At 46.6% G+C, this 25716-nt stretch overlaps 1 protein-coding gene across 1 annotated transcript in view; it reads right to left on the bottom strand.

Annotated features, from left to right (window-relative positions):
* macf1a (microtubule actin crosslinking factor 1a) overlaps positions 1-25716 on the bottom strand; it is a 146871-nt gene that overhangs the window by 26771 nt on the left and 94384 nt on the right. The window contains exons 36-54 of the mRNA XM_030788684.1: positions 25173-25322; positions 24761-24994; positions 24490-24663; positions 23993-24334; positions 23579-23770; positions 23232-23408; positions 22939-23062; positions 22572-22771; positions 22080-22397; positions 21734-21900; positions 20522-20678; positions 20244-20377; positions 19843-19877; positions 18930-19168; positions 18569-18698; positions 17796-17995; positions 17017-17527; positions 15891-16882; positions 14960-15460 (exon numbers count right to left, since the gene is read on the bottom strand). Coding sequence (XP_030644544.1) covers positions 14960-15460; positions 15891-16882; positions 17017-17527; positions 17796-17995; positions 18569-18698; positions 18930-19168; positions 19843-19877; positions 20244-20377; positions 20522-20678; positions 21734-21900; positions 22080-22397; positions 22572-22771; positions 22939-23062; positions 23232-23408; positions 23579-23770; positions 23993-24334; positions 24490-24663; positions 24761-24994; positions 25173-25322 — 4977 coding nt within the window. The remainder of the gene's footprint in view (positions 1-14959; positions 15461-15890; positions 16883-17016; positions 17528-17795; positions 17996-18568; positions 18699-18929; positions 19169-19842; positions 19878-20243; positions 20378-20521; positions 20679-21733; positions 21901-22079; positions 22398-22571; positions 22772-22938; positions 23063-23231; positions 23409-23578; positions 23771-23992; positions 24335-24489; positions 24664-24760; positions 24995-25172; positions 25323-25716) is intronic.

Genomic DNA, 25716 nt, shown 5'->3' on the forward strand with positions numbered 1-25716 from the left:
AATAGTTAACGGTCTTATCACTCGTCAGGGCCTTATCTTGAGCACTACCAGGTGCTCAGTCATGAAACCCCTTTGTTCTCTACATGTGCTGGCACGGTCTCAAAACTCAAAGATTTCCCTGTTTCACTACGAAAAAAAAAAAAAAGAACCCATTTTATTGCAAAATCTCGCTAGACACATGTTCAGCTTAATGTTTGGCTCAGCGGATTACGTAAACGTCCCTCGGGTAGTTGAGGTCCACTCCCTATTGGTCTTTGGCACTGCGTGGGCACGATCGGCAAAACAGTCCAGCTCTGATAGGACTGGCATGTCCTTATCTTCTATTTATATACTCAACAACTTTATGCTATGTTACACTGTCACTAGCAACAGCAGTTCTCTGTGAAAAACCTTCTGTTTACCTCTCACTTCCTTATCTCAACAGCTGTGCCATCGGACTGCAAAGGCTGGGTGCTGAGAGAAAGTCGGGTGGGGTGGAGGGATGTGTGTGTGGCAGGGGTGAGGGGGTGGGGTGGGGTGGGGTGGGGGTGCTGTGGCAAGAAAATGGGGGACATTTAGTATGGGTTCAGTGTTGGAAGATGGCAATCGTGCTGGAAATCTTTTCTGACCAATCCTGTGTTTTTCGTTTGTTTGGTTTTTTTTGTTTTATTTTGTTTTGTTTTGTTTTGTTTTAAATTTAAAGGGTCCTGAGTTTAAGGATCATTCGCTTGCTGATCCTTGTCTGGCTGCACAGTAATTATAATCTTCTCTGCCCAAATCCAGGCCGACAGGACCATGCATCTGATTGCATTTGAGAGGCCTGAGTGGCAGTGACTGTGCAGAAAAGCCAAGTGGCCAGGGGGAAGAGGGCCCTGCCTAAATGAGATGAGGACGACCCATGTGGCTCAACCAGGGTAGCTGATAGAGATGTTAATGCAATAACAGAAATGAGAACGTCAGGACAACATCACTCGACCACACGCCACAGGCATTATAACAGAGTGCAGACGCAAGGCCACTAGTTACAACAGGCTCGCAAACTGTCATACACATACATATTCATAATTATACAGTGTAACTTTTCACAAACATATACAAAACCTATGTTCACACAGTGCTTACACAATCTAATGTGTAATGTCAAACAAAGACACGTTTAGACAAGCACTTTCACAAAGTGTTCTCTGAAACTGTATACATGCAATAATGCAGACTCCACTCAACACTGACATACACATATAAACACAAAAATGTGCGAATACTTATCTAAACATACTACAGATTTATCACTCAACTTTAACTAATTCATACAAATTCCAAATATATTGGGAAACTGTTTGCCAAAGTCATGGGAAGCTGGGGAACATTTTCTCTTTTAATCAGTAATCCGTCTGAAGATCCGTAAACAATCCAAGGACATAAACACTTATTGAAGGTCTGCTTAAAAAAAAAGGTTCTGGTATATATACTAATTCAAGCCAGTTCAAACAATACTACATTTGTTTGTGTTTACAAAATGCTAACAAACCCCTGTGGTTGAACTCCATGCCTATATCATTTGTTCTTGTTCACATACGATTTAACACACACACACACACACACACACAAACCTGCCCACATACAGCATGCAGTTTCCTCTCGGTGGACCTTGGTGTATGTAGCATTAAGTCAATTTGTGTCTAATGAACACCCCAGCAAAGTACTATAATTATGCTTTTCACCAGACTCCTAAACCCACACACAAGATTACTAATAAAGATTTGAATTTACCAGGAAGCTCAGCTAAGTAAATTAATCCTAAATACAACTACAGCCACAACCCAGGAGTGTCTGTGAGAGAGACAGTGCGTGAACATATTACAGATAGAAAAAAGGACACAGAGAGACTTTATGTGAGAATGTCAAGTTTTCAGCACTAAGAAGAGCTTGAGCAATCTTGCTGTTGCCTCTGACCTAGTTCTTTGCTTGGGGACAACCACGACCAGAGGAAAAAACCCACTGTCTGGCTGACCAGTGGTGTCAGTTACTAACCTCACTTCTCACTGATAATCTTATACCTTAAACCAAAAGATGATGCGTTACCTTAGGCTCCCAGTCAGGGCACTGTTTGGGGGGTGAGGTTTCCTCTACAGTCATCTTTGGTCCAAAAGATGCCTCATGATCTGAGTCATGGGGGTCAGTACCCTTCTGGGGGTCTGGTTCATCATACAGGCTCTCACTAAAGAGTCCCTGTAAGAATCCTGGCTCAAGTTGCTCCCACTGATCCCTGTCTGGGTGAACAGAGTCAGGTCCTGACCCATCAGAGTCCCAGTCACTATCCCCAGTCATTGACCCAAGTACAAAGTCAACTCCTGAATGGCTACCCTCCGCGTCTGAGTCCAAATCCTGACAGTCGTCGCAAGCAGAGCCCCCATCAGACACCTGGAAAAGACGCTCGGGGGCAGCCAAATAAACAAAACTGTCAGATGACAGAGATGCCCCCTCTTGTGCATCAAGACAAAGTTTAGGGAGCGGGCTTGGAGGTGTGGACTCCCCTAACGGGGAAGGGGGGCAATCCTGAGAGTAGTTCGGTGGCATAGACACTGCTAGATAAACAAAACTATCTGTAGTCACAAAGGCATCTGTATCTTTACTGCCCTGACCTGCCCCCTTCACCTCAGACTCAGATGTAGCCAAGAGCGAGGGAGAAAGGAGTGGAGAATTTGTATCAAGACAGAATGAGTCTATCTCAGGTGGTACAATATTTGTTTTTGGGGTACTTGTACTTTCCTGACCATCCTCTTTTACCTCAAACTCATGCAAAGATATGTTTTCTTCAGGAACAACCTCACCACTAAAAATGAACCCCTCTTGCTGTGTCTCTGACATGAATGATACCTTCTCTTGGTCAGAGGACATTTCCATAGAAACATCAGGGGACCCTGAGGAAACCAGCTCCTCATGAGAGGCCGACTGATGTTCAGTGTAACCTGCTTCCCTCGTCTTCTCATCACCACAGTCAGTAAACTCAGGTGAGAGTTGTGTGATGGCATCGTCTACATCCAAATCAGATGCGCAGATGCTGAAGTCCAGTTCACATTCAGTCTCATTCACAGAAGGGCTCTCTTGATTGGCAGACTCATCATGCAGTGGGGATGGGTGGACGCCTGCCTCAGCTTCCTCCATAACCTCCTCATCGTCTCTCTGTGTCCCGTTAGAGGATGCTCCACTGTCCATGTCTGATTCAGTCTCTGGCCTTTCATTATCAGTGTGTGTTGTGTCTGACAGGGCAGTTCTGTCTGGCTGGGACATATGAATACCACTGGAATCTGACTCCAGCAAGGGTCCAATTGAAGAGTCTGCATCAGCCATGGGATAAGTACAGTCCTCTTGATCATTGTTGTCACCTTCACCTTCACATAGCTGTGATTGTTCTACAGCCTGATCAATGACGTCAACAACATTCTTGCTTTGGGTCTGACAGTCATTTTCTTCACAGGATAGATTCTGATCTGTGTTGGCTTGATCCCCACAAAGCTTGGTCTGATGAATATATGCATGTTCCATGCCCTCTGTGGGATCCTGCTCAGTGCGGTCATGCCTGTCCTGATCCTCCTCCTCCTCTACTTCCTCAACCCTGGGCAACGAGTGACAGGAATCTGACAGCTCTGAGGAATGAGACACTAAGACAGGTTCTGAGCCAGCAAGCTCCTCTCCTTCCTCCTCTAAACACTGTCTCTCCAACTCCAAAAAGAGGTCATCTGAACCGGCCTCTGAGCTGGGGCATGGAGATGCACTGGAAAGCTTAGGGCCCCCAAAACCTACTGGTGGAGTCAGGAGAGGCCAGTGTCCTGAAGAATTCATTTGCTTAGTTTCCCAGTCTTGCAGGTGAGATTCCTCCAGATCACCCTCCCAAGAAACATTCCCTGTTTCTTTGTTCTCCAGTTTCAGCACAGCCTGCCAGTTTTTCTCTTCCATCTCTAGTCTCTCCCTTTCTTCTCTCTCCTCTTTTTTTCTCTCTTCCTCTGCCGCCTCTTCCTCCTCTATCTCTTGCAAAATTCTGCGCTCATCCTCCTCAAAACAAAGCTCTGACGCAGTTCGTTCCCGAAGCTCCCCACCTGAGGAGGGCCAACCCAGCAGTCCCTCTTCTCCCCCCTCTTGGCTAAGACAGGGGGAAAGGGGAAGCCCCCCATACCTCAGCTCCTCCCCCTCCTGCAAGAAAGGTGATGGGGGATCCAGCAAGTAAAGTGACTCCTCATCCAGGTCACTGTCTTCTCCAAGCAATGGAGGTAGAGGAGGCAAAATGGGGAAGTTGTGGAACACTCCCCCCTGATTAAGTGACCTTTTCCCTCCCCTCATGCTACGAGGCCAGGTGCGAGCTTTGGTGGGGGGACAAAATACTGGTTTTGGGGGTATAAGAGGGGCTGTGTCCTGCTCTTGTTCTGGTACAGGGGAGTCTCGCTCAGAATCTGAGGTTTTAGCTGCCATGACATCCCAGTGGTGTGGCTGTTCCTCTGACACGCTTCTGACACAAAGTGACAGACCACTACTTGGCTTCTTCCCCTCAACTTTTCTTTCTACTTTTTGAGAGACACTCGGGCTGGGCTGGGGGGAGCCGGCAGAGCCCTTCTGGGGTTGAAGAGTGGTGGAAGTCTGTGAAGGTACTTGGTCTTTCATTGGGGATGACAGAGGAGGTGCAGGCTTGTGTTGTTTTTGGGCAGGGGGTTGAGACTGAGGCTGCTTTTGTCTGACCGACTGAGCCTGGTGTGGGGGCACTGGGCTTATAGCTGGGGTTATGGATGAAGGGCTAGACACTGGGGGAGTATTAAGACCACCTGATGAAACAGGTGAGGGTGGGTAAGGAGGTAGCGGTGGGGTGGATGTGGAGGGAAGTGGAGGTGTCAATATGGATGGCAGAGGATGAAGAGGGGAAACAGGTATTCCAGCCCCGGACAAACGTTTCTCCGTGCTGTCCCCGGGAGAGAGCTCCAACCTCTCAGCAAACTCAGGGTAAGTTGGAGGCATGAAAGCTTTCCAAGAGCGCCGATTTGGATTGTCCTTCTTGTCACTGCCCTGATGCCGCCTTTTGGTTACTGCAGCTGCTCCAAGGGCGGCTGAGTTTGATGGGGGAATAACTATTCCAGCGCCAACTCCTGCTACTGGTGACTTGCTCTGAGGGTCACCAGTCAGCTTTAGAGCATCAAAAATCACCCTTTCATCTAGTTTTTTTGCTCCAGCCTCATTGGATGGCCCCCGAGCAACAAATACTCCCCCTATGTCAGCCCCCAGTGTCCCATTGCTGGAGAGCGTGCTGCCCTCTCCACCCCCAGAGCCCAGAGTGCTGCGGGAGGGCTGGCTGAGTTTGGAACCCTGGTCAATCTGTTCGTTAATACGCATGGTGTCATATATGGAACGCTGGGGCACATAGCAGTCCTCAATGTAGGCCTCCTCCTCATCACCTTTCCCCAGGCACCGGGGATTCTGCCGCAAACAGTCCGGTCGGCTAAGAGGCTTCCCCATCCTGTATTGTAACGCTCCAAGTGAGCCAGGATGGGGAAGACACAGTTCCACAGATCCAAACCTGCTGCGTATAAAAAGCGTCCTAAAGTATTCCAAATTCTGCTAAAATATTCTATTAAGAGCTAGCTGTCCAATCAGTACTCACAAACATGGATGCACAGGAAGTCTCAGTTTATAGGAATATGTAAGTCCTTTTAATCCCACAAAAATAATTAAGATCCAGAGTAAATATCCATGGGTAAGGAAAAGTCACTGTTTTTTGCCACATCAGTAGCACTTTTTGTTCCTCCTAAAAAGCTGAGGAGCATCAGTGAAAATGTCTCTAGCACACAGATGTGTGTCTCCAGTGGCATATTAATCAGTCCTGTTTGTTTGAAACCCAGTCAGGAAGCAGGGGAAACAGTTGGGGGTCTGTCTCCGAGATTTCAGAAGTCCAGGACGAGGTAAGTACCATGTAGATAACATCCCTTTGTTTGGTTCCGGTTCTGCTCATAGAGAAATCCCACCCCTCCAAACACACATACACACTTCCTAATCCATTCCTTGACTTCCTCACAACTTTCCCTCTCTCTCGCTCTCTGTCAGCACAGAAGAAGCAGAGAAGGCTTGAGTATGTTTTAACCGTCTCAGTATGAAGCCAGGCAAGGCTCCTTTTAAGGTGAGAACTTCACACTCAGTTACATAAAAAAGGGCTGAAGGGAGTAGAAGAGAAAAGTGTCCAACAAAAGGTTTAGTCTTGACTCTCTCTCTCTTTTCTTTTCTGGCAAAAATTCATTGATGACTGAAAGTATTCAAAAGACGCACCAGACAACAAAGGAGAATGGGCAAGACTTGTGAACAAACAGACGAGCCACATACAGTACGTCTTTCAGTAGATACCATAATAACATTGTTGAAAATGAACACTCACTGCCCATACTGTCCTTCTAGCATCCTCGCAGTCCATTTTTTGTATATTTGCTCCTTTTACTCCACGCAAAATGCATTGATAGAACAAGTCGGAAAGAAGTGCCCACATTTGCGCCTGAAATAGGTCTCCTTCCTCTTCTTTAGCAATATAGATATATATATGTAAGCAACATCACTAAGGGTGTTTAAAATGAATGAAATCCAACACCCACTTCATGCCATGTCCGTTTTACAGTATAAAAACCAACAAAGAGAATCCAACCTTTTTTTTCCATGTGCAACCAAACAGCCTATCACTGCTTTCTGCTTTTTTCTTTTATATCCTCATCCAATGCTTGAGGGAGGATCTGAGTATCCGTGTAGCAGTCATGTCCAGGAGGGGTGAGGCAAGAGTGGGTTAATGAATAAGGTCTTTAGCTTGGTCCAGTTAAAGAGAGCTGCAGGGAACTACATCCAAGGAACTATATCCAGAGGGCAGAGACCCAGACAGAGCCTCAATCCAAGCACTGCCTTGCACTCCGGGCACTCTGTTTCCCAGACAATCCCCGGACACACTCCCTCTGTTCCTTTCCCCCCGTCCTCTCACTTTTTCTCTCTTGCTCACAAGAAAGCATAACAAAGCTCCATGAAGGCTCTCAGCCCTTCTTTCCTCTTCTTTTGCACGTTCTCCCTCTCTTGTCTCTCCCAGTCTGTGTGCTTTCTAAGGCCACTACACAGCTTAAATGGTTTGCAGCTGCTAAAAAAATCTCCAACTTTTCCTTTCTCCCTCACTCGCTCCCCTCTCTCTCTCTTTCTGTCTCTCTCTCTCTCTCTCTCTCTCTCTCTCTCTCTCTCTTTCTCTCTGTTTTTATTTGAATCCAGCTCCGTTTGTTCTGTTTCCTGCTCTGGTATTAAAACACAGGAAGTGCTCCAATCATGCCGGTTTCCTTCTCCAAAAAAACACGAGAGAGAGAAAGGGGGAGAGAGCCTGAGATAAAACTATCTAGGGGAGGGGCCATGAGACCAGAGCGAGTGTGTATGTGAGAGAGAGAGTGAGGAGAGAGAGAGAGGGGGAGGGAGAGAGGAGAGTTACTGACGAGGCAGAGGATTTAACATGTTCCTGAAAAATCAGTGGATAACGAGTGCAGATAATCCCATGCTAAACGCGATACAAAATCATCGTTATCAAATAAATGGGAGAATCTTTTCAAAAATAAGGAGACTATTTTTTTTCTTTTTAACACGTCTCTTTTTGCATAGTTACTGCATTTCAGTCCCAGGTGGTTAAATAAAAGAGACACTCTGAGTTCCATTCTTTACTATTTTGTAATCCACACTTGGTTTTTTTGGATGAAAACACTTGCTCACACATGAAGAGGAAGAAAAAACCCCTTGTATGCTGAGAGAAGTAATCAAGAAACAGAGAAAGAAAGGCAGACACATGGATTGAATGAGAGAGAGAGGGAGAGAGAGAGTGAGAGAGAGTGAGAGAGAGGAAGAAAAAGAAGGGGCGGGTGCTTTGTGAGTTCAGAGGGTGTTTGTGAGAGGAGGGGAAAAAAGAGGCTTATCAATAACGACTGTCTTTTTTTTTTTTTCCTAAATAAACTGCCCTGTGCAAACACGGAAACAGAAATCCCCCTTTTTTTTGTCCCCATCCAGTTTGCTCCTTTCTTTTTTTTTCCCCTCTCACATGGTCGCACTGTAAAACAATATGACAAGGAGACACAAAAGTCTGAGGTATTGACAGTGCCCACTTGTGCATTCCCGTCTGCTACTCCTCTGAAACCTAATCCAGGCAGGAGTAGTGGGTTTGGGAGGAGGAGGGGGGCTTGGGGGGCTCTAACAGGGATGCTTTAAAATGAAAATGAATAGACAAGCTTGAAAGGCAACCAGAGACAGCCAATGAAAAATATGCATTGTAATTTAGTAGTTTTTTGGGGTTTTTTTTCAACCTTTCTCTCTCTCTCTCTCTCTCTGAGTCTCTGTGCTCATCCAAGTCACTGTTTTATTTCTCTTCTCTCTTTCTTTCGCCCTTCGTTCCCTTTTTCGGTCAGTCCTGCAGTTTGTTTAAGGACCTCTGGCAGAGAGCAGTCACTGTGAACTAACGCATGCCTGCCTACTCACCCACTCACTCTCTCTCTCTCTCTCTCTCTCTCTCTCTCTCTCTCTCTCTCTGACACATTCTCCATGTACTTGGGGGAGGATGCCTTTCTCTCCTTTAGTCCTCTAAATGTTACCGTGAACCAGCACATTGCCCGTGGCCTGCATGTCAAACAAGCTAAATACTCTCTGTATTTCCCTTTAACTCTCTCGCTCTCTCTCTCTCTCTCTCTCTCTCTCTCTCTCTCTCTCTCCCTTTCACTCTTTCTGTCAGTTGGGCTGCAGCTGTCATGCCCGTTTCCAAGACAAACTTTTCTATAGAAACAAAAGGGGTTTGTCTGTCCCTTTCGTTCATGCTTGCTCTTTTCTCCTCTCTCTCTCTCTCTCTCTCTCTCTCTCTGTCTCTCTCTCTCTGTTCCAACCATACATAAACCAAAAACCCAAAGTCATAGCTCCACACTCCACATGACACCACATATGTGTGGCCAAGCTACAATGAGCAGGACACTGAGAAAATATTGGGCCCTTATAGTTCCACTTCCTTAATTGTGATTCTGATAGTTAATGACTCTTAACGACCCCCCTGGGCAGCCAGTCCCTCCCCCATCCTCCTGTTTTTCATTCAGGCTGCGACTGCTCATTTGACCAGTCATGGTCAGTTAAGGAGTCACAGTCTTGACTCAGACAGGAAGAAGGAGGGAGTTCCATCTCCCCCCGCCCTCAAAAATCTCCCGTTCAAGCCAAAAAGAGACTAAGAGTGAACTGGTGACTGATATCTAAACCATTTCATCTTTATTCCCTGTTCCACCTCTTTGGACCTGTTCCAAGATTGATGTCAGTTAGGCAAAACCGAAACAGCAAATGGAGGATGTTATTGACCCTGCACAGAATGGTTTGTTTGCTTACGAGGAGCACCTGTTGATACTGTTTTCCTCCATCTCTCCTTTCATTTGTGCCTATCCAATCCTTCACCCTCACTAGTCATTTCTTTAAATCAATATAGAGCAGAGAGATGGTGAAAATGAAATAATTAGTTATATCCTGCTTTTTAGTTTTTTTAACTTTAGTAATAATTTCTCCACCTCAAGTCCTGTTTGTCATTCTGGCCTCCCTCTCTTTCGTCTGGCTCTGTTCCGTACTGGTAACTAAGCAGCAGGAATGGGGTCTTGTCAGAGAGAGAGAGAGAGAGAGAGAGAGAGAAAGAGAGTTTCCTTGATCCTTTTGAATTTCAACAAGCCTCCCCAGACTCACCCGTTTTTCTCTCTCTCTGGCCTTAGCACTGTCCTTTAATCTCTCCCTCTTTTCATCTACTACCTATTGTCAGTTTCAGGACACAGCACAAACTGTAGTATTTGACGTGGTAAAATAATTGTCCCTCGTTTTCCCCCTGACTTCACACCAGACTCCATTTCAAACACACCACAACCAGAGCGATGATGTCTGTCCTTGCCTCTGTCTCAGTGTCAGTTTTATAATTAACCAACAGGCTTTACCTAAGCCACTCAATGCTTGCATTGTTCTTCACTGCCACAGACACAAAGACACACGCAGCACCATCAGGAACATTACCGTTAAGCTCCAAACCAACTTCTACAGTTAAATTCACAAACCCAGGCTGATTTAGTGCGAGGATACGGACAGGACTCTTTTCTTTTTTCAGAAATCTGTTGTTAGAACAAACTCAGTCGGTTGTCCTCATATAAATCATATTGTGGGGACTGAGTTCAATGTGATTGTTTAAATTTCAGAGCTATTTCTGCTAAATGTTCTGTCGCTCTCCATAAAACACTTGCGATGTTGTCCACTTGAGTTCAGTCAAGGAGAGGGAAATATTTTCCCACAGTACAAAGGCAATTCTCCCTCATTGAAAATTGCAGTCATTACACTGATTATTATCGTGCCTATTCTTTTCACACATCAAGTAGGTTACATTGTTTATGTAAAGCTCCGTATTTATTTCTGCTGGTGAGTTAACCGAAAGTGACAGGGAGGGAAAAGTAGGCTACGGTATGGAATGCCTGGCTAATTCGCGGCAGCTGAAACAACAGAGGGCAATGGGAGCAAGGAGCAAGACCAAGACATAACGCGTGCACACGCACACAAACACACAGACACACACAAACACACACACACACACACACACACACTCCTTAGGGTGCCATAAGGGGTTCAGCAAAGTGCAATTAGAGAAAAAAATGAACTCATTAGATTACTCTAATTATGTTATTCCAATCCAATAAAGTTCTTAAGACAGAAAACAAACTATGAAAGTCAGCAGACCAAAAAAATCAAATAGCGAATAGCAGGTAAAATTTACTTTAGCAGGTAAACACTCCGTGGGAAGGAATACAGACTGCAGTGGCATGACAGTGACATGACATCATGGATCACTAAGAGCCAAACCATAAATTACTTTTCCATACAATAGGCACAGCCTAAGACCTGAGGCTGCGATAGACAAACAGTCATTTTTAAGAGTCAGGTACAGACCCATGTGTGAGGTTTGCCAGATTTTTCAATTTTCATAGGCAGACTAAAAGTATATATATAAAAAGATAGAGAGAGAGAGCAGAGGGAGTGCTAGAGTACAGTATACTATGAATAAAGAAAGAATTCTAAGAGTAAAAAGTACCGGACTATTCCTCCAGCATGATCAGCTGTTTTTCCTCCCTAGAAACACAGCGCAACACATCCATGTCTATTTTCTGTGTCTCTCTCTAAGGCTGCAGGGGGTCCATGAGATGTGTGCATGCGTGCGTGTGTGTGTGTGTGTGTGTGTGTCTGTGTGTGTGTGTGTGTGTGTTACAGCAACACCCCCCTGGGTCTGGGTGGGGATGGAGCAGGCCTTAACATGAGTTTTAGCCTCGCTGTTATGGTATGACCCTCTCCATACAGACAGAGAAGGGGGGGGGAGAGTGAGAGTGAGTGAGAGTGAGAGAGAGGGAGAGAGAGAGAACGGGGGAGGTTTCATGAGACAAAACGAGAAGAGATGAGAGAGATTTAAGATATAGGAAGCTGGGGTGAGGACAGCACAGACAGCATTGCTTGATTTAGAAGCCATCCCCTATCCCAGCAGCCCTGCCCAGGAATTCCCAGTTGGAGAGCTCCACCCCTTTAATCTAACCCCACTCCGACCCACCCCATCATCCCATAGCCTGTCGCTCAGCTGCTCTGAGACAGGGGACTTGGGGGGGGGGTGGGGCACGCAAGGGTACACACAGGGGATGGGAATTTTTGTGTGGGGTACCGCACCCTGTGTTGTGTGTGTGTGTGTGTGTGTGTGTGTGTGTGTACGTGTGTGTGTGTGCGTGTGCATGTGTGTGCGCGTGTGTGTTATGGCAAAGAGGTCGAGGGTGGGGAGACAGCTGGGATGCCAGACGGTCCGGCGGACTAGAATTAGAATCATCCTCACATAAGGACCAGTGTGCACACTCCCAGCACATACACACATGCATTTACTGCATCCACACATTACCCCTCCAACACGTGCCTGTTTAACACACACACACATACACACACACATATATGTACAACGTATCTAAAAACAATCTCTGCTATGTACACAAATATTTCTCAAGGCAGGTCGATTCACACAAAAAATACCGGTGACAGTGAGCATTTGATTGAATCCAAATGTGAATCCTGCCTTGTTTTACAATCCCTCAAGCAATTCAATGAGATCAGTGTTTAAAAAGTTCAACCAAAAAGACTGACTAATCTGACACCTACTCCTCCTCCTGCCCTAGTGTCCCAAATCAGCCCCTTTTGCCTACAGAGAACACATACACACACACACACACACACACACACACACACACACACACACACACGCAAAACATGCAGTCATTTATCCACCCCCTCTCTAAATTCAGCGATGACATCATCACTTTGGATCTGGTGTCTCTGAAATGGAGTCTAGTGTGAAGGGAGGGGGTATGAGGGACAGTCGGTTTATCACAACAAACACACTAGTTTATGTTCTGTTCTAAAACTGATTAAAGAAAGGGCACGCACATAAAACAGGGAGTAAATAAAGTACAGGGCAAAAGAGGATAGAAAAATAGACGAGTGTGGGCAGCCTATGTTGAAATTCAAAAGGATCAAGGAAGTCTCTGCTCTCTCTCTCTCTCTCTCTCTCTCTGCTCTCTCTCTCTCTCTCTCTACCTCTTTCTCTGAGACGAGACCCCATTCCAGGGCTCCCTAAAAATACCCATGCGCACACAGACCGTGTCTCTTCATGCTCTACATACAGCGTTGGCTACAAGTCCCAATGAGTCCCATTTTACACAGCTATAGATCCCACTCCCACATGCGCGCTGCAAACAGCCCACACGGGCGTTTTTTTTTTTTTTAATTCCGCTGGGCGTTCCCCCAATTCTATTCAGTCTTTCAGAAGCTTCCACCTCCATCTTTCATTCTCTCCCACAGTCAGAGTCAGAGTCGCTCGTTCTGGTTCTCTCTGCTCTGTCTCCTCGTCCTCAGCGACGTATTAAGCCTGTCTGCTTTACGTTTAGAGTGAGGGGAAAGGAGAGGAGTGAGGAGACAGAGACACAGAGATGAGGTGAGGAGACGGGGAGGAAGAGAACAGACAGAAACGCAGTGATGTGTACAGTACGTGACTGTGGAAAAAAAATGCACTACAGCTCCTGGAGATGTCTTGAACAAAGGGGATTTCAAACGGAGAGATGGAGATGAAGGGAGAGCGAGTGAGAGAGGGAGTGAGAGAGAGAGAGAGAGAGAGAGAGAGAGAGACAGAGACAGAGACAGAGACAAAGACAGATAGAGGGAAGAAAACAGACAGGATGCTGAATCATAAAATCTGGCACAGATTTTGTGAATCATAAAATATGGCACAAAACCCTCACCTAAGATCCAACTTTTGGCCAGTGACCAGAGTGTTTGGTAAAAGTAAATACAGACTACATCAAAATGCCAGTGATTATGAGAAAAAACATTAAACATCCTGTTGCTGAGTAAATATCAACCCTGGGATAATCAAATACAACTCAGTGGTAGAGAGCTGATTTTGAGAGAAGCGTTGAGGATCATCTGTTGCTAAAGCAGCTCACGGCTCACGGTGATTAATTGTGCTATCAGATTTAGCTCTGTGGCAGTGCCTGCACTGACAGATCTAATGGGTTGTTGGAGTTAGCGCCGAGCAGGGGGGGACAGGACGAGGTCCAACAGGACATTTCGCAGCAACTCTCTTCAAATAACGTAAACACACTGTTCATCACAACAACAACACAACACTAAAACAAATAGTAATTCACTAGACAAACTGAAATGTTTGATTTTACAACGTAAAATGGACTTCAGCTTGATTATGAAAACAATCCCCTGAACTATCCAAATTTCACACATATTCAGCATCTGTTTAGTAAACCACCACACACTGTGAACTTTCACCATCGTAAAATCAAACATGCAAATAGTCGTGACTAGATGCACACACACACTCTTTGGACACACTTCACACATTGGTGATTCAGCTGTTCCACATTTACTAGCTATAGTGGCAATCCTTCATTCCTATTATCCTGCTCCTTGTGCTCTCAGTCATTCTGCCCCCTCCATGGCACCTCTACCTGTTTTCTTTTCTTTACTCATGTTAATGAACAGCCATGATTTTCCCTTCTTCTCTCCTTTTTTTTTTATTCGCTCAGAGTGAGTCAGAGTTTGTGTGTGTGTGTGTGTGTGTGTGGGTGAGGGGGAAGGAGGGAGAGAGAGAGAGAGAGGGAGAGAGGGAAAGAGAGAGAGAGAGAAGGAAAGAGAGAGCGAGCAAGTGAAAGAGGGAGAGCGAGAGAGAGAGAGAGACAGATACATCATCCTGCAGACACTCTATAAATATGAGCGCCAGCCATCGAGACAAGGAGAGGTCACCAGCAATCAACGCAAGTGGGGGTGAACAGTACACACTGAAGCTGTCTAAACTGAAGGGGAACTGAAGAAAATGTGTCACACAATGTTCCCCCCTCCCAAAATCTGCCTTCTCATGCAGGAGGAGCATGCTGGGAAGAACAAGAGAAGGCATGCTGGGAACAGAGCCCAGACAGAGGCAGAGGCCTGGAGGTGATTTAGTGAAGCGCAGAGCTGTGATTTTTACTTGCTGGCTCTGAACAACAACACACTTTCTTCTCTTCTCACCACATAGACTAGCATACAAACAGCAGCAGCTCAGCAAGTGACTGTAATTGAGTTTCAACAACAAGTGCTTCAGTTAGCTTTTGCCTAAAGAGCTCACACCAACTGGGAGAAAAGGTCAGACAAGTTTCTTGTGAAATGAGACATTTAAAAGTTGTCCTCAAGCTAAATTGCTATGAAACATGAGACTAAAAGTAAGGTTTAGAGTTAAATACCACTGCATAAAACTGTTTGGAGAACCACCATTATTGGAAAGTATCTTACTCAAATACACACACACACACACACGCGCGCACACACACACAACCCATTTAGGGTAAGATTTAAAAAAAAACCCATCCAAGCCTACCTTGAACTCTTGCAGCTGCTGTTTGATGAGCTCCACCTCTGTTGCCACGGCGCCTTGTGCATTCAGACTGCCTTCAGCCTGGCCCAGCATCATCTGCAGCTCTGCCAGCCGGGTGTAGAACTCCTGTACACGTTCTTCTGCCGCCTGAATGAGTGCCAGCCTGGCCTGACCCCTCTCTGCCAGTTTGCCCGCCTGCCGACTCAACGCTTCCGTCTCTCTGCGGAGGGCCAGCAGGTCTGGAGAACTGCCCTCTCGCCTTAGCATGTTGGCGCACTCGCCCCCGTGGACCTCCAGTTCAGATCTTAGGGCTGCCAGGCGGCCAAGGAAACCCCGGACGGCCTCGGCCTGCGAGGCCAGGGAATCGGCATCCCGTCCCACAGGGCTCAGACTGTCCAGTTCATCATCCAGATCAGCCAGACGGGAGAAGACATCGCGGACACGAGACTGGACCTCTCCCACGCCCTGCAGGCGTGCCTCCAGGGAAGAACAGCACTGCTCAATCTGTAAGAGAGAGATGGAGGAAGACAGTTAGAGAGAAGGAACGGAGGGCATCCACAAAGGATACGGTTGCTTGACTGTGCAGTTGAAACTGTAGGTAATATATCAGTATGTTGAAATGCTGCTTATAAGATGTTTATTTTTTGGTGTAAAATTCATTACAGTGTTTGCCATTAATCTTGATTACTCCTGCAGTGCACTGCAGTGAATCCACAATATGATTACCACTGACTCCAAATTTGGACTGACAGCCAAGAGTCATTCTGTTCTCTATCAACAAACCCACACACGGTCACCTGCACGCACATACACACAGACCCTCGCATCCACGCAAAAACATTTGTCACAACAGGACTGTTTAACAGCGAGCAGCCTGTAGATGCCTTAAGGTTTGATAAACTCCAGACACTACTGTTTGTGTTCACTCTCTCACCTTCTCACTAACATCTGAAAACTCTCGTTCGGTTTCCTGGGCCTGCTGCTCTAGCTTTTGGGCTCCTTCTTCGCTGCCCCCTAGTGTCTGTGGAGCATCTTGCACTAACCCACGGGCTAGATCTCGGAGGTAGACCACCTGTGGTTGTAGGGAGTGCAGGGTCTCTTGCTGGCTGCGTAGTCGCTCCAGGCTCTTGTTACTACAGGCCTGTGGACCCAGTGCCTCCTGGACCTCGATCTGGTGCCTGGCAGCTTCTAGTCTCCTCTCCACAGCCTGCCTGCCCTCCTCAAATTCCTTCAAACGGCTAACCAGCTCCTCCAGCTGGGCTGTGCGGCCCTGCAATCTCTCCGTGAGTCCATCTACCCTGCGGTTCAGCAAAGCCTTCTCATCACGTACTTCCTCCTCACCAACACGACACTGCTCCAGTAGCTGATCTGCAGCAGAATTCAAGGCCTCCACCAAAGGTCGACGGCGTTCCAGGTCCAAGCCAAGCTGCCGGGCATTCTGTAAGGCTTCCTCTAAAGCGGCAGTGTCCAGGGAAGGCTGGATCTCTCCCTCCTTCTCCTCACAGGCTTTGACCCAAGGAGTCAGTTCATCTCGATGTTGCCGGTACTGCTCGGCACGGGTGAGTGTCTCCTTGAGCAAAGCCTGGCACTCAGCAACACGGTGATTCAGACTCTCCCAGTCCTGTTTCAAGGTGCCCAAGCGGCTCTGCAAAGCTGAACGCTCCTCGCCGGCAGGTAGAGAAGCCATGAGGGAGGCCCCCTCTGCCTGAATGAGTTCGTAGGACCCGCGCTGCTGTGCAACTCCACGTTGGACCTCCTCTTGTTGTGCTAGCAGGGCCCGCAAGGCCTCAGGTTGACAGGGAAGAGAGGCAGGTCCACTAGCCTGGTGTCCAGCCTGCCCGTCCAACCAGTTGCGTAGCTCCTCAAACATCTGCTGAAATTGCTGTGTACTTGAGAGAGCAGCTTGCAGCTGGGACAAACCGTCCGCTAAGGGAGAGGAAAGCGAGAGGGAGGTTAATCCACTGCATACACATATTTTAGAGCACAGTCATTCAGTTTTGACTCTAAGGATCCTTCAGCTGAATCCATCATCTACCAAACGGGATATAACTAGCACTCACCTGCTCTCTCTTCAAGACTCTTCAGTGGCCCACTGACACTCTCCAGTCTCTTGAGGAGCTCCTCTTTGAGGTAGGGCTCGGCTACGATAGCACTGAGCTCAGCACAAAGACCCTGGGCCTGAGCAAGCTCACCACGTCTCTGTTCCAGCTCAGCACGGATCTCGCCCGTTTCCTGAAGACGACGCCGCAACGCTTCAGGTTGGGCGCTAAGCGAAGCCTGCGCGTCCAGTCGCTCGCCAAGGTCAGACACGCTGCGTGCCAGCTCCCGCAGCAGGGCCTGGTAACGTTCACTCGTGCCCTGTGCCCTGTCAATCTGCTCTGAACGACCCGTCAGCCGTGAAGTCAGATCATCCCACTGCCGAGAGATAGCTGCCAGCTCCTGCCGCACTTCTTCGAGGTCTGGCTGCATCTCTCCAGAGCCTTTCTCCTGACTGGGAGATAGGATGCCCTCAGCAGCTTGCGTGAGCTGATCAAACTGCGATCGACGCGTCTCAAACTCCCGCAGCATGAACTAGAGGTTAACGAGAAAATGAGCAGAACAAAATTAATTTCAGCGTAAAAGGCTGCAAATGGTAATGCCTCACTTTCCTAACAATGCCCTGCCGTGTCCTCAGTTTATGCAATTATACAATGAAACATGCCTAACCCGTCTGCGCTTTACGCTCTCTTTAAAGCAAAGAGAGACAAAAGGCAAAGGATAATAAAGTGTCTGTATCGAGTGGTACTGAGAAATCGAAAGAAGTAAAATCTCTGGTGTGTGTATGCATGCTGTGCTGTACCTGCACTTGTTGTTTCTGTGTGTTGAGCATGTTGGGGTCGATGCTCAGGGGGCCCAGCACACTCATCATCAGCTCTTTCTCCCGCAGCCAGGGCCCTAACTGATTGGCCGCTGAAGCAAAGCTGCCCAGCCTATCTGCACACACTTCCAGTTCCTTTTGCCTCTGTGCTGCAGATTGATTGGCTTTCTCCCACCGTGAGTCTAAGAGAAAGATTGATGGGGATGATAGTGGGAAGAGAAGAAATAAAAAAAAACTCTAAAAACAAGTAACGATGCCCTCTGAATCCATGACAACACTATCAAACTTAGTGGCAAGGTAACCATGGTAACATTAAATTTCTGGGGTTTGTTGAATGACACAGTGTGACCGTGAATAATCACTTTAATAGCAAACCCAGCATGTACCACAGAGCAGTGGGATGAAAGAAGTGCAATTTAAGAGCTCTTCTAATTTTGTCTGCTTCTTGAGTGGTACTACAAAATAAGAGGGACTCTCTCAAAAAAAAACATGTTCTTGCATTTACGCCTCCTCTATGACTCATAATACAGAGAGGCAAAGTGCACCTTAGATGCACATGGGGCTGGATCTGACCTTTGAAAATAATCCAGAGTCGGGGCAGAAAAATGTGACATTTTTGACGAGAGGTTCTTTTGGGAGTTTTGTTATCAAACTATGTAACTGTTCTGTCAAACAATCTCACTAATTTGGAGAAAAGAGAATCATGCTCCATCTACCACCAAAAAACTGACTCCATAGTCGTTCCAATCACTGACCAATGTCTTTGAGCTGCTGTTTCCACATCTCTGCCTCAGGGGAATCCGGGTTTTCTGCGATCAGCTGCTTCAGGGCGCTCTTCAGCTCTTCCACCTTTCCAGAATGTTCTGCCAGCTCCGAAAGTAAAGCCTTGAACACATACATATTAGGCAGTCAGATTAATGATGACATAATTGCTTGGAATAACAGCAGAAGAGCTAGAGAGGCTAGGAGCCAGCCAGGCAAATTACAGGCATTATCCTCTGCTGATTCCCAGATTTTCCCCCTACTAAACCATGTTGTATAACTCAACTTCCTTGAAATGTCGTCACTTTGCTGTAATTGGATACATTTCAGCTTTGGAGACCACCTCCACCTTACCTTGTTCTCCTGTGCCTGAGCACGCACCACCTCTGGTCGGGAAGGCGAGGCTGTCTGTCCTTGTGCCAGGCTCTGCTCACGGCTGCCCAGCCATTGAGCAAGGGCCTCGGTACCCTGTCTGGCGCGCTGACGTAGCTCCAGCGAAGCTTCTTGCTTTCCCTGCCTCTCTTTAAGATCTCCTCCGAGCTGTTCATACCGGCTATTCACGTCCGCCACAGCCACCTGAATCTCTGTAAGGTCTTAGGGGACCAGAGAGAGAGAGAGAGAGAGAGAGAGAGAGAGATGAGAATAAAGTGATGGAACATCGTTAAGGGACACCGCAGAATTTCTGCTGGTCTGAAAACTGAAAGATGGAAAACTGCCTTCCTCCCTCATCTTTTATCCAGAATGCACATGGACTTAAAGCAAAGAATCACTGACACACACAAACAGGGCTTAAACATAGAGATGCAGTCGTACAGAAACTCAGTAAACAAGGACAACAGCAGATATACAGCATATCCCAAAACAATGAAAACACACAGACATTAGCAGGGAAAGCAGCAAAGCTTTGTGCATTAAGGGCGTGTCCTGCTTTCAGTCAGTAAATAACCAGTTACTGATTGACGGGGGGCTTTTGGTGGTGAGTGAATGTGTATGAGAGACAGAGTGAGCAAAAGAGACAGAGAGAGAGAGAGAGAGAGAGAGAGACAGAGAGAGAGAGAAAGAGAGAGCGAAAGAGAGAGCGAAAGAGAGAGCGAGAGAGAGGGTATAGAGATGGGACGAGTGGGAGACAGGTGAATAGCAATAAGTGGCAGCTGCCAACTCGGCACTTCCAGGGGCACAGTGGAGAGTGATTTTTAAAGGAGCATGTAACTTCGTACACCATGCATCTAGTAATGGGAATTCACTCAAAAGCACTGAGTCATCTCACCTTTGCAGGTGTGAATACCATTGACACTGCTGGGGCTCCCGGCACCATTGAGCTGGGAAACACCTGGGGGAGAGACAAACCATCTACTCAGACATTGGCACTACAGCTCACAGGCATGCAGACACACATACTCACACATAAGCACATTATTCATGCCACAGACAAATAAACAGGACCAGAGTACATAAACATACACACACACAAAAACACAAGCTTGCTCAAACAAAACTTAAGCCAGGTGAACTTGAGTAGACACAATACCCACACATACAGTAATCCTCACATAATCCTAACCATACAAGAACAAATATTGCTGATCCTAGACTTGTTTTCAAGGGGGAATTTCTGCAAATCTTAAGGGTTAGCCCAGGATAAACACCGAGCAGGTGGCAATGTGTCACTGCAAATTCTCCAAACTCTCACCAGTCTTGTTCTGAGGGGCTGTGATACTGATGATTACGCTTTCAAGCTCCGAGCTGCTCTTGTTCAGTTCCTGTACACGATTGCCCTGGGCTTCCCAGTCACTTAGCAACTCCTAAAATGAGGATAGAAAGACTGAAATGTCAGCTGCTTGCAACACCGAGGTTTGGAATGAAGATGGTATTCTGCAGCATCCAAATGTCAGTGAAAACAATGTGAAGACCACAAAAGCCTTTAGTACACGCGTACACACACACACCTTAAGTTGCTGGACTCTCCTTTGCAGACCCTCCGTGTTGAGATTGGGCTCTTTGGCAGGCAGCTGCTCTTGTGCCGTCTGTAGCCACCTGAGCAGAGAGCCAGAGAGTGAGCGGAACTGGACCAGCTGCTGTTCACAGCTCTGGATGGCACTGAACCTGTGTAGAGACAACATAGAGAAGAAATAAGAAAATCAGGCTGACTAAAGTTATTAACAGATAATAAAACTGTTCATACATGTTGGAATGATGACAACTTACAGGTGGTACTGAGTGAATAAACTGACCATCACACAAATTTTGCATGATTTGAAGACGTTACATATACTACGAGCTTTTGCATTCGCCAATGACAGTGCAGTCTAAGCAAAACTCTTTGACAGTCAGTGCTGGCCCTATGGGTGAAACTTAAATAAATTAAATTACACTAAGACCATGGCTTAGATGTCTCAATGACTGCCCTTTTTAAAACCTTGGATATGCCACATTAATGTTTCACCCTGCTGTTACACAGGGTAGTATTTGAAATGATGGTAATACTTTAGAAATCCATCAGTGGGAGACACTAAACCAAACTCACTCCACTCCCATGGCTCTTACATGGTCAGCATAACTAGACTATTGTTAGCCACAGAGAGAGATGAAGGTCACGGCCCGGGTCGCTACTGTTTACATATATCCTACCGAAACCTAATCCTTTTTCATACACATAAGCTCTCGCTGAGCTTTAACTATGGAAAAGCAACTGGAACAAATGACCAGTGGTATTTATAAGAGGTCTGAGAACTGTGGGATTCAACAAGTATGGAGCCACAGTGAAGAGTAAAAGGGGGTTGGGCACGGAGATGAGATTCTGTGGTGGAGAGTAGGGCTCTGTCTAATTAGTAGTGCATGATGTCACTGACACACAGCCAAAAGCCAGCACAATAGTTTATTCTGCTTCTGCTGGCTTTTATGGGTCATATACTTCATGATCATTTCACTCTTCCACAGATGTTAATTGTTACGACATGGATGTGACATGTGGAAAAGCAGGGCTGTCGGATTATCGTATTTCACGAGAGAAACTGTGTGATGGGATATAATTGATTAGAGCATGTCGGCTCTTAAAAGTGGGACAATTCCCCTAATGGCGTTTAATATAGGTGCAGGGAAAAAAATCTGTGCAAACTGAGTGTTTGGTAACCGTAGCAACTAGGTTCTGCAGCACTCACCTCTTGTTGACATCAGATTCTAGGCAGGTGAACTTCTCTGACACCTCTTTGGTTGTGTCCAGGAGGCTTTGTGTATTCGCAAGGGTCCCAGACTGGCTCAGTTCCGTCCCAAGCTCAACAAAGGATTTCAGCTGGCTTGCCTCTTGTGTCAACTCTGATTTCACTTCCTATAATGCAACAAGAGGGTCCGCTCATGGACGTGTTCGGTTTATGTGGCTTTATTAGCCTCTTCACAACGTGCCAAGAGCACTGATCCAATTTCCATCTTATCTATTATGCTGACCTGGACATTTATGATCTAAGGATATCTTGTCTTGTACACCACTCTATTTGAAACATTTCTTACCTCTATGGCCTGTTTGTAGTCTTCCACACTGCGGTCTGGCTGACCGCCCAGACTGAGAGCTCTCTCTCGACTTTGCGTGAAGCTTTGCAGGTCAGCAGTCAGGCGCTCAAAGCTCTCTAGCTTGGGCAGTAGTCCCCTTAACTCGGTCTCTCTCTCAGCCTGTTTGGCCTGGGCTGCAGCATAACGTTGGATCAGGTCCTGCAGAGCCCCCTGCAGTCCAGTGGCTGTAGTTGCATCAGCAGACTTCAAAAGCTTGGCCACAGAATCTTTTGTGGCATCAACGCTACCTTGTCTTGATAACAGTTCCTGACGCAGTTTCTGTAAGCGGCAAAGGCATACAAAACAACATATTTACACAAAGATGACTAAGAACGAGTATGATACACAAATTCTCAAGAATTCATGCAAACGAAATGTCGCTCTATACATTGTAAACTATAATGAGGTCAACAGCACAGCAAACTTACTGTATATATTTATAAAGCATGATACCTGATTCTGGGTAAGAGCCTCTTGTACTGCTTTAGCAGAGGGCTGAACAGAGCTAGGGGCTAACGCTAGCCCATCCAGCCAGGCTAGCAATGTTTTGAGCCCCTCCTGCACGCTGACAGACTGGGCTACCGCTGTCTGAAGCTGCTCGGCTCTGACCGAAACCAATTCAGAGAGTGCTCCAAACCGACTCTCAAGGGGATCTGAGTTCACACGGAGGGGGTAATTAAAAAAAAAAAAAGAAGCATACAACCTTATGATGCATCCTAGTTACGTGTAGTGAACATTCAGTAATACAAACTGGGATTGCATAATTTTTTTCTCTTTTATTTTTTTTGGACTGGGTGTTGAGGAGACAGTCAGAACATACCTGCACTGTTGGTGATACTTTCTCTTTTGAGTGTGGGGGACTCCTGCATGTTGGCCAGTTCCTTTGCTGCTCTCCTGACTTTCTCTAACTGTACCGAGCGCTCTGCAAGTTCATCCTGCAGCAGCTGGAAGGTCAGAGGGCACAGAATAAAGAAATTAACTGACTGAGAAATGTAAGAAAACTCTTCATTAGAATCTACAGCATGGACTTCAGTAAATGATATCGATTTACCAGACTAAAAAAAGCTATCTTATAGATAGTCACTTCATACAGACACCTGCCAACTGTCTCACCTGAACAGCACGCAATGTGTTCTGTAGGGTCTGTGGGTCTGCCTGTTCCCCACTGGCTTTGAGCAGGCTTTGATTCTGTTCCTGAGCAGTGAGCCATGAATCCAGTGAGCTAGCATCGTCTCGGTACTGCTGGTAACGGTCCAGGAGACCAGAGAGACGAGTCCCAAGATCTGAAGACTACAATAAATCCCCAAAGCAAAAACAGGTTAGATCATTTAGCAAAGATAAAGCAATTAAACTGTCTAAACAACTGAACGAGGAGTTGCTGCTGAACTCCTTGGGACCACTCTCGTTAAACTAAGACCATAAAATGGAGATTTAAGAGTGAAACCATGGTGCGGACTCACCTTGCTGTGTAGTGAACTGTAACGCTGTGTGGCATCCTGCAGCCTGTCACTGACCAGGCGTTTCGTTTCCTCCAGCACCAGGTCAGTACCGCCCACTCTTTCTAAGGCCCCCTGGACCGAGTCTAGAACCTTCTGACCTGAGATAGACACGAAGCGCAAGTCTGCCTTATGGCAGATTACATCCTCTGCCAGCTGAAATAACAAAGACAGCAACCAGTTTGAAACCAGTAAAGGGATTCAGCCAGTTCCAGCACAAGGCAGTTAGATACAACTCCTGTAAAGAGTTTACGACACATACATTTAGTTAATGAAATGGTTGACTTATACTTCTTCTTCAAGAAATACTCCAAAAAATGACAGTGACAAAAAACAAGTCAAACATCATCCATGTTTATGTTTTATATTTTTGCAAACCTTTTTGTGTTCTTCCAGCCTGTCCTTTAACCCTTGTGCATCAGTTTCTCCTTCCCCTAGGGAACAGAGCTCCTGCTCACATTGTTCCAGCCAGGTTCCCAGACCACTGTGTTCTTGTAAGAACTTTGCTAGCTCGTCATGGAGAGCATCTGCCCGTCTGAGTCTATCCTGGCAGCTCTGAAGACGTTCCTGGTGCTGGGACTGCAGCTGGTCCAACTTAGCACGTAGGCGCTGCTTCTCCTCCGGGGGTACAGTAGAATCCGGCTGTTCCAGGAGAGAGCGCGCGGATTGGGCCACTTGCAAGAGGTGAGCCTGTTGAGACTGTAACTGCTGCAGCTCCGCCTGTGAGAAACAAGACAGTAAAGACATTGTGTCAGTCATTTAACGCAGTTTAATGTAAAAACTGAAAACACCAAGAGCTCAATCAGTAATTGAGATCTGTGATCGTTAAAATATGCCATCTGAGAATAAAATGCGGCAGCAGAGACGCGTTTAACCTGTAACGTGTCACTGTGCGAGCGCAGAGCCCCCTCCGGCGTCGTGGAGAAGGGTGAATCTGTGACCGTTTCATTTTCAAACGACTTTCTCGCTAACTGGTCCAACGATGAGAGCTCTGTAAGAAGTGTGTCTATTTTTCCCTGAGTCTCCTGAAGTTCCTCCACAGCCTTTGCCTTGGAAAGTGCAAGAAAGAGAACACAGATTAACAAAGACACACCCACAAAGTCAAATAAGGCGCAGCAAAAATGAGACAGAGCACAGGCTCCATACTCTCTGTGTGTTCTGCTGAAGTGTGGTGCTGATGGCCGTGTCGAGTTGAACCAGCGAAGACTGAGCTGTGTCCGTGAGAGAGTTGTACTGCTCCTTCATCTGGGAGACCGCATTCTGGAGGCTGGCCTTCTCCTCGGCACTTAGACTGTCTCCTCGCTCAGCCAAGAACTCTTCCACCGAACGAATTGTCTCCATGACCCCATCACCTTTGGTCTGTAGGTCTTTCTGCATCTCCTACAAGTAAACGTAGAGGGATGTAGGTGTACACAATTACAAACTTGGAGAGAAAGAGGAAGAAAACGTGCAGGAGAACGGAAGACCAAAGTCAGGGCAGGAAGGGCTCTTACAACCCAATCTGTATGTGACTAAAAAAAGAGTTCAGATCGAAAGAGAGTATGGATAAACATCTCACCGTAAGCTCTCTCTGTTTCTGTTGCAGCACGCTCACATCACCTGACTCTGTTCCTGTTCTCTGATTGGCCAGCATGCTGGCAGCACCAGCCAGCCACATTGTAAGCCCCTCCAATTTCTGAGAACACTCTGCCTTCCGCTGCTGCACCATCTAAGTAACATGAGGGAACAGAGGAGGGAAGAGGAGAACAAGGAAGAAAAAGGTAAAATAGAAGTGAATTCATCTTTTGAAAAATGCTGGCACATAATCGTCATGTGACTCCTTAATATGCACTCATCTCTGTCATCACTCAGTCCAAATTGCCAGAATGCACTTCCACTTTCTAATTTCACCCACAATGATGTACACAATTTGAGCATGATGTGTCCAGAGGTATCACACACGCAAGCAAACAAAACAGTATTCCATCAACAGGTTGGTTAAGCGGGAAAAAAGTAAAAAGAATTCAGATTAACATCAAAACATCTCCACACAAGACTGTTTTCCTTTCTTTCCATTCTGGAAAAACTTTAGGAAAGAACAGGAAAAAAGTAAGCTTCTAGGT

The sequence above is a fragment of the Chanos chanos genome, chromosome 12 (genome assembly GCF_902362185.1).
Source record: "Chanos chanos chromosome 12, fChaCha1.1, whole genome shotgun sequence".
NCBI lineage: Eukaryota > Metazoa > Chordata > Actinopteri > Gonorynchiformes > Chanidae > Chanos > Chanos chanos.